Source organism: Chanodichthys erythropterus, chromosome 21, assembly GCF_024489055.1.
Source record: "Chanodichthys erythropterus isolate Z2021 chromosome 21, ASM2448905v1, whole genome shotgun sequence".
Taxonomy (NCBI): domain Eukaryota; kingdom Metazoa; phylum Chordata; class Actinopteri; order Cypriniformes; family Xenocyprididae; genus Chanodichthys; species Chanodichthys erythropterus.
In genome coordinates, this window is record NC_090241.1 from 14,807,809 (window position 1) to 14,816,638 (window position 8,830).

At 40.3% G+C, this 8,830-nt stretch overlaps 1 protein-coding gene across 1 annotated transcript; it reads right to left on the reverse strand.

The window, feature by feature from the left end:
* Positions 1 to 545: 545 nt before the first annotated feature.
* On the reverse strand, positions 546 to 2,220 carry LOC137011715 (transcription factor Adf-1-like). The gene is made up of 3 exons (XM_067374800.1): positions 1,778 to 2,220; positions 1,286 to 1,467; positions 546 to 1,102 (listed from the first exon to the last, which is right to left on the reverse strand). The coding sequence occupies exons 1-3, from the start codon at positions 1,926 to 1,928 to the stop codon at positions 626 to 628; spliced, it is 810 nt and encodes a 269-aa protein (XP_067230901.1). The 5' UTR covers positions 1,929 to 2,220; the 3' UTR covers positions 546 to 625.
* Positions 2,221 to 8,830: the final 6,610 nt, after the last annotated feature.

Genomic DNA, 8,830 nt, shown 5'->3' on the forward strand with positions numbered 1-8,830 from the left:
AAGCACTGCCAAAGTGGAGGACATTGTTTTGTCTTGCTGTGCTCTGCACAACTTTCTGCGCAAAGAGTGCTGTGAAGTGTACATGGCAGGAATCGACCAGGAAGAACAAGATCATGACACTGTCCCTGGAAGATGGAGAGAAGACCCTGGCCTACAGCAGGCCTCTCTGCCACGCACAACCAACAGTACAACACACGCCAAACAGCTCAGGGATAAACTGTGCCAGTACTTTAATTCGGACACCGGTGCAGTGCCCTTTCAGTGGGGCAAAATATAAGCATGTAGCAAACTTGTTTCTTTCCCCCTTGACCTTGGTTTATGTTTTATAACAATGGTGTGAATTTGCAAAATAAAGTTTATATTTTTACATCATTGTGTTTTGTGATTTTTTTTTTTTACATAAAGAACAGTGAAGTACCTTTTACACAAAGTCAGTGTTTTATTTTCAAATGTGCAAAAATAGCATTAAGGTAATTTACAGAAAAATATCAACAGTTGGTATTTAAAATAAATAAAATGTACAGAAATATAAACTTTGCATAAGTACTCTAATATAACGTACAACTAAGCGTGACATATTTACTAAATGCTACAATATCTGTTTACAATTTTGCTACATAAAAAATTACAAGTGTGTATACTGATTGGAAGATGCATCCAGTGCATGGTTGTGGCCCACTGAATATTTGAAAATGCAATTATCAACCTCATGCTGGAAATGTGGCAGTAGATGTGGTGGCAAATTCCGCATTCTGTGTTCAAGATTTTTGCAGTAAGCTGAGATGGCATCATTGGTGTTTTCCTGTGATGCCAACTTTTCCAGAGTTTTGCCGATGGTGCGCATCAAGTTTGTGGATTCCTCGCTGGAGGATTCGTCTTGCATCTTCCTGCGCTTCCCTGGAGGCTTTGGTTTTATGTTGGAGCTTTGCAAATGGTCCTTTCTCATGGCTGTGGACTCAGTTCCACAGATGGTGGATTCAGCCAAGGGTGTACTTGACCGTAGGTCAGCATCACTGAAGCTGGGGTCTTCATGGGTGCCAGTCCAGGTGTCACTGTTGGTACCATCTGAGGGTGAACAGGAATCACTATCAGCCGCAGGTTCCTTAAAAAACATAAGATACAAATGTGACAAGTTAATGTAATGGCTTGACTTAATATGCGGAGTTACTTGTGAATAGACTCTTTTAAAGAAGCACTTGCCATCTTACAAAAAGCAAAATGTTTATTTTATTCTGAAATTAAACAATAAATAAATAAATAAATATAAATATATTTGTTTATTTACCATGATCATTAGATTTGAAGTGCTCTCCTTCCTTTTTGTGTGAGGCTCTAGAAACTGCAGGCGGTTCAGGATCCATTGCTGCCTGCCAGTCTTCTGAGCTCCAGAACTTCCTGAGGGTCCTTGTTTCTTATAACGCATGTATTGGGTTCGCAATGAATCCCACCGCTTCTTGAGCTCTTTTTCTGAGGGACAAAGTAAAATTTTGTAAGCATTAAGTGTTATGGCTGCTTATTTTGTCACTTTAATGAGTATTTGTTATGCCAACAAATGTTACTTTTTGCTGTATTGTTAATTATATTATTAACAATTTGATTAACTTTAATATTATTATGAAATATGAGATGCTAGCACAGCACATATTAATTACTGTCTGTTTCCATAAACAAACTTAGTTTGGTACACACAAAACACTAAAATGGTTATATTAGTTTTACTATGGACTATTGAACAATTACAAACAAGCTTTCTCAATTGCCAAAAAGGAAATCTTACCTGATATGACGAGTTTATTTTCGATCTCACGCCACAGTTCAGCTTTCAGCACACGGTTGACATAACATTTTTCCGTAATGTCATACAAACCCGGCCTTTCCTGGATCATGTTGATCAATTCGTCTTCACTTGCCTCGTTCCAGATAGCCATGTCTTTCACGTACCTAAGGTAAACAATGTGTGTTCCCTCTTGACTTCGTCGTTTACTTGCTTCGTCACTTCCGTTTTTCTTTTCTCATGCACTGGTTCGCTAGCTGAACAGCCAATCAGAATGATCATATGGCCCGACGGCCCGACGAGGTCCAACGCCGATTCAACATTTCGAATCGGCCGAAACAAAGCCGACGAGGACCAACTTCAGCCGACGGTGCAGAACACACCGAGGAAACTTAGTCGGCCGACGAAGAAAAACTGCCCGACGGCCGACCGTCGGCTTGGTGTGTTCCGGCCTTAAGGGGGTGGGGGGGATCAGAGGGGTTGTATACCACAGACACCTCCAATCTCTTTCTTTCTCTCTCTCTCTCCCTCTCTCTCTCTCGACAAGGTGTCGTTATGATTAATGCAGCTTTCTTTTGTATGACCCCCAAGGTCAGAGGAACAGAGGGAGTGAGGGGTGACAGAGGGGGTAAAGCAGTGCATAATTCACTCCTGCAGTAAACGCCTCTCTACTGCATTAATCTGAAATGTAATCAAACTTGCTTTAATACAACTGCCTTAGAAAAGCTGAGGATTGGTGGAGGAGATGACGATGGTAGTAAACAGTATGCATGAATATAAATATACAAACTGACTCACAGACCCACACATTCATGCATACAAACACACCTGATCAAGAGTCACATATTCAGTCTTTAATCTCTGTGAGAGGTTGCAATGCTGGAGTTTAGGAAAGTTGGAGAAGTTGAAGATTTGGGTGGAGATGGAGGGTTGATAGACCATGGCTAAATCAAGGAAACGGTGGCACCAGAGGAGTGGCAGATCTCAGGTGAGCTGAAGGAACAGGGAATCTGGTTTAAGGTGTATCAGGAGACCCTGGAAGTCTTGGTTGAGCGGATAACTTCACGGATAACCAATGGAGCAGGAGACCTTGAAGAGTTAGGCTGCACAACAGCAGAGCTGTCAAAGCAGGGGACCACCATAGCGGAGCAGGAGACCACAACAGTGGAGCTGGGGGGGTAGGGGACCACCACAACAGAAGAGGACCAGACTCTGGCACAAACTCTGATTGTAACATGAAGATTAGACAGCTTCCTGGGGAATCAGGAGAAACAGAGGAATTAAGGGAATCCAACAGATGAGGGACGAGGAGTCTGGGCAGAATCAGTGAATGTAGGTAACTGGGTGAAGCCAGAGGGGAGTTGGTGGTAAGAGAGACCTCGACCAGTGGAAGGAGATACTCATGAACAGCTAATGGATAGAGATATCTGAAGAGAGCTGATGGAGGAGGAGCTAGACAAGACTGAACTGTGTCATGGAGAATTGGCCCTGTGTCACGGTTGCACACAAGAACAAGATGTTAGGATCCAGTTGCAGCATTTATTGGTAAATCCAAAGTCAAAAGGCTGCTCTGGAGCGGACTCACTGGCTGGAGCGGACTCACTGGCTGGAGCGGGCTCTGGAGCGGACTCACTGGCTGGAGCGGGCTCTGGGGAGGCCTCCGGGTCTTGAGGGATGGAAGCCTTCCTCCTCTTCCTCTTTTTAGATGTGAGACTCAGTGCCCATCTCCTCTGAGGCCTCTGGAGCGGACTCACAGGCTGAAGCTGGCCTTGGAGCAGACTTGCTGGCTGGTGCGGGCTCACGGGCTGGAGAGGATTCCCAAACTTGAGCGGATTGATGGACTGGAGCAGGTGCTGGAGGTATCCGTATCTGCCCATTCCCACGCAGATACAGGTAGTTGGAGAAATTCCAGAAACTTAAATTCCCCACAAACTCCATCTCCCATTGCGGCAGGGGGTCATCAAGACACTGATTAAACATGTCCCAAAGGACCAAATCAGGGAGATTAAATCTCTCCGCCCGCGACCAAAACCGTTGGGTGAATTTCCGCACCTCCATACCCCTCTGCCGAAGCTCAGCTAATTCTTGGGGACTGTTCCCACTTCCCCGTGTGCTGGACGGTGGCCGGACTCTCCTGCTGCTGGATGCTTGCATTGGTGGTTCGTTCTGTCACGGTTGCACACAAGAACAAGATGTTAGGATCCAGTTGCAGCATTTATTGGTAAATCCAAAGTCAAAATCCATATAACAGGCAAGGGTCAAACTCCACATAATCAGTCCACAAAAAAAAAGCCAGAGCAACAAAAGTGCATGTAACAAAATAATAACGAACCACCAACAAAGACAGAAACACAGAGTATAAATAGACAGAAACTAATGAGCAAACACAAAACAGCTGAGTGCAATGAAATGAGGATAATGAGTCCAGGGGGTGAGTATGGGAAATGAAGTCCAAAACAGTGAACAATAGTCCATGTTGGAGTGCCCTCTGGTGGCTAAACTTGGGCACTCCAATTTGTGATCATGACACCCTGATTGATAGTTCTTTGTGGCAGTGAGTCAAAAATAGTATGGAGCGGGATTCAAGCAGGATCTCTATGGCCAAAACAAAAAAGTTCAATGGAAAATTATGTTACTGAGGAGAAGAATTCAGGAACAACATTTTTGGTCAAGAAAAGGAAAGAATTCGCTGGTCGAGAGAAAAGAAGGGTGATTGGTCCTCAATAGATGAGACAATGAAATCCAGGGAGGCATTCATGGCTGGGGTGAAGTTCTGGTCATTCTCTGTATAGTCAAAATTAAGGACGTGTGACAATATGTCCTTCATCATGTTTAGCTTGTGAGATGACTCATGGGCAAGTGAGAAGCAGGGGCCTCATTTATAAAACTTTCCGGTAGATTTAATCTTAAAAGTGTACGTATGCACAAAAGCTAGATTCTGCGTACACACAAAAGTTTTCAGATTTATAAAACCATGCGTGCACCAGAACCTGCGCAAAAATCCCTTTATAAATCCCAGTCAGCCAAAGATTTTGCGTACATGCATCTCCACCCTGTCTCCTCACTGAAATCACCATATATAGAGCTTACAACGCCTAGTTTTACTATGCATAACCTCATAGTGTTTGAAAGTAGCACATATACTAAATTCATATAATTTTTTTAAGTGCTTATCGCCATTAGCTAAAGTGTAATAATGTAAATCTGTATATCAAAATGAAAACGTGATTTTCCACGTGAGTTTAAATCATTCTTTTATTTATTTAAACTGTTTTTGTGAAAATGCACTGTATTTATGATTAGCACTTATAATGGGGAAAGCGGTTTTCCTTCATCTGCCGTCAGATGAAATTCATAAATGTTGATTATGCCAGTTGTATCATAACTTTATAGAGTAGTATAGTTCTAATAGCAGGGCACATTGTAATGCAGTGTTACAACAAACCCTATCTGCGCAACTGGATTTAAATCTGGTTAGTGTCTTCTAATAGTTAGAAGCATTAAAGAACTACCCAAACTGCTAAACAAGAGATTAGAGATTAAAATAATATCAGATTCGTCTAATTTTAAATGAACAAAAAATATAGATGAAAAATTAGCTTAAGTAATAAATTTACTTTTGCTATTGTTAAATAAATGTTCAGTGATATCTCCCAAAGATTTCTGAATTCTATATATTGTTGATATGGCAACTAGTAAATACGTTAAGTTTCTTCATGCAAGCGTGTGTGGAAGTATTTAAACCATGTGTGTTACAACTAACCCCGTGTTAGTTTGTGCCCCGTGCTTCCCTACTCTGGCTGTTGATTGGAAGATTAGATGGGCTCGCTCCTCCCTAAATTACGTTTAGGAACTTCACTTTAATTTTCACATTTTAATGATAATAAGACGTTTAATAGCTTTTGTTTTTATTCACGTTTTCATTTTTAATCATGAACTTACAGGACGAGCATAAGGGCAAGATTATGTATTTATTTACTTAACAAATTAACAGAGACTGATTACTTTTCTTGTTCAACGCCACACAAAGCAGATGAATGTTTTTTTTTTTTTCTGCAGTGACAGTGGAGGCCACTAAAACCCTAGCGTTTTTTTTTTTTTTTTTTTTTGCTTGAACAGAGAAATATGTACAATGCATGTTTCTGTCCAGCTGTCTAGATCTTCTGTTTTCATCTTCATAGAGTTCTTCATTAGCTGAACTCTTGTGTGACTCTGGTAACCTTGATTTTTATCAAGCAAGACAAATTCCTGGATCAATATTTTTTTGATGGCCCTGAAACAACATTCTTATCAAGACTGTAGGGTTTGGACTAAGATTCAGGACATGAATATTTTTTCAGAACCAATGAATGATACTGATCCAGGAACCTACAGTATATTTGGCTAAATCTCTTTGTGCACTTTACAGGATTACTACTGTGATTCACTAACAGCCACTCCATTACTTTTCATGTGCAAGTAAACAGAACCATTATAGAACATCAGCACAGGCTTTGAGATTCATAGCATGGTGTGATGATTAGATGGGCAGGCTCTGACTGAATATCTAATTGCATCACTATATCTGAGTGATTACTTTATGCTGATATGAGTCATATCTTTCTGAGTCAGACTTAAACAGCTCAAGACTCCCAACTAAGAATTAGTTGAGTCTTTCCTTTTGAGTCTGCAGTAGTATACCATCCATACTCTTCCTCCTGTGTCTGTGTTAGTAATGCTTTCTCTCTCTTCTTTCTTCTTCCCGGCTCCTTATTTCCAGTCTGTACACACACACACACACACACACACACACACACACACACACACACACACACACACACACACACACACACACACACACACACACACACACACACACACACACACACATCCTGGGCGTCATGAATCTTTCATTCTGCTGCTTGCTATAATCCCTGAGGCGTGCTCCCAGGACACACACACACACACACTCTCACACACACACACACACACACACACACACACACACACACACACACACACACACACACACACACACACACACACACACACACACACACACACACACACACACACACACACACACACACACATCACCTTACACCAGAGGAGAGAGAGGGAGAGAAAGGGCGAGACAGAGAATGACAAATTGATGCTTACTGCAGGACTGTGCTTCAGAACAGCTATTACTTGGATTCTTTTACAAAAAAAAAAAAAAAAAAAAAACCTTAAGAGACAGGCAAAAAGACAAGGAAAGGCAAGCCTCTTTTCTTTTGTTCTTGAAGCTCTACACCCTCCACTTCCCCAAGCTATCCCACATCATACAGAACCTAAGGGATGCTCACAACATATCCAACCATCTTTCTCAGCCTCATTTTGAGCAGTCAGAAGCACTCATGGGAGAGGATTTGCCTTCAGGGGAAACATGTTCCACAGTCTCTACTAATGACCATATAAAAAAGACACAGAATCTAATCTGACCACTGTCAGTAACACAGCTAGGGTCTAATGACCACAGTAAACACACACACAATAAAGACCATATAGGAGTTATAGAAAACATTTTTTAAGGTTTCCTGCATGTAATGCAAATCCCCCGCCCATGTTATTCCAAGTGGTAATTAATTACTTCATTAATTAATGATGTGTAATGACCAGCCCATAAACATACAATCAGAGCATTTATACAGCCACTCTGAACTGAAGATGTTACTGATAATAGTGTGGTGTTAGATAACAGTGAAGAGAGCGAAAGACAGTAAAGGAGGCATAATATTTATCTATTCATCTAGGCCTAATTTTCTTATAATTACACTGTAAAAATGTTACAGTAAAAAGACTACAGTAAATCCTTGTTAATTGGTTAACAGTTAAGATGCTATTTGCACTAAGGTGTACATAGTTGTTAGATACTATTTATAATTAGTACAAATAATGGCAGATACTTTTTGCACCTCAGTGTACTGTAGTATATTTAGTGCTGTGAATTGATTAAAAAAATTAACTAATTAATCACACATTTTTTCTGTATTTAATTATGATTAATCACCGTTAAAAACATTGGAGTTTTTATTATTTTTATATTGTAATAATTTCACAGTTACTCTCACAATTAATGTAGAAACAACCCATGAAGACAGTATATTTTAAATATTTGTTTAATGGCATCTTTTTATGAATGAAGGCCAGTATCAATGATAATAATAATAATAATAATAATAATAAACTTTATTTTATATAGCGCCTTTAAAGTTATATCTCAAAGCGCTTCACAGAAACATATAAATACAATAAACATACATTTGAGCAGAATTAAGAGGAAAAAAAAAAAAAAATCACTTGTATGCAAGCCTAAAAAAGTAAGTTTTAAGTGAAGATTTAAAAACACTAAAAGAGTCAGCATGTCTGATCTCATTGGGAAGAGCATTCCAGAGTTTGGGAGCAAAAGAAGAAAAAGCCCGGTCACCCATAGAGCGTAAACGTGTAGAAGGTACAATTAAAAAGCCAGAATCAGAAGAACGAAGATTGCGTCTTGGGGTGTATGCAGTTAAAAGTTCGGACAGATATTGTGGCGCTAAACCATTCAAGGCCTTGTAGGTGAGCATGAGAATTTTAAAATCGATGCGAAACCTGACCGGTAGCCAGTGCAAAGACTCCAAGATGGGAGTGATGTGCTCACTTGTCCTGGATCTTGTCAGGATTCTGGCTGCTGAGTTTTGGACATACTGTAATCTGTTTATGGTAGATTTGGAAACCCCAGCAAGCAGAGCATTACAATAATCGATACGAGAAAAGATAAATGAATTGATCAGTTTTTCAGCCGCCGAGAAAGATAACATGGGGCGCAATCGTGCAATATTTCTAAGATGAAAAAATGAAGTTTTGACCATATTTTGGACATGAGGATCAAATGTTAAATTTGCATCAAATATCACCCCCAAATTTTTTAATTTAGTTTGAAACTCCAAAGCAGAGCCATCCACCATTAAGGTTACAGCATCAGCTTTACGAATTTGTTGGGGTGAACCGATGAGCATAACCTCAGTCTTATCGCTGTTAAGACAGAGAAAATTATGA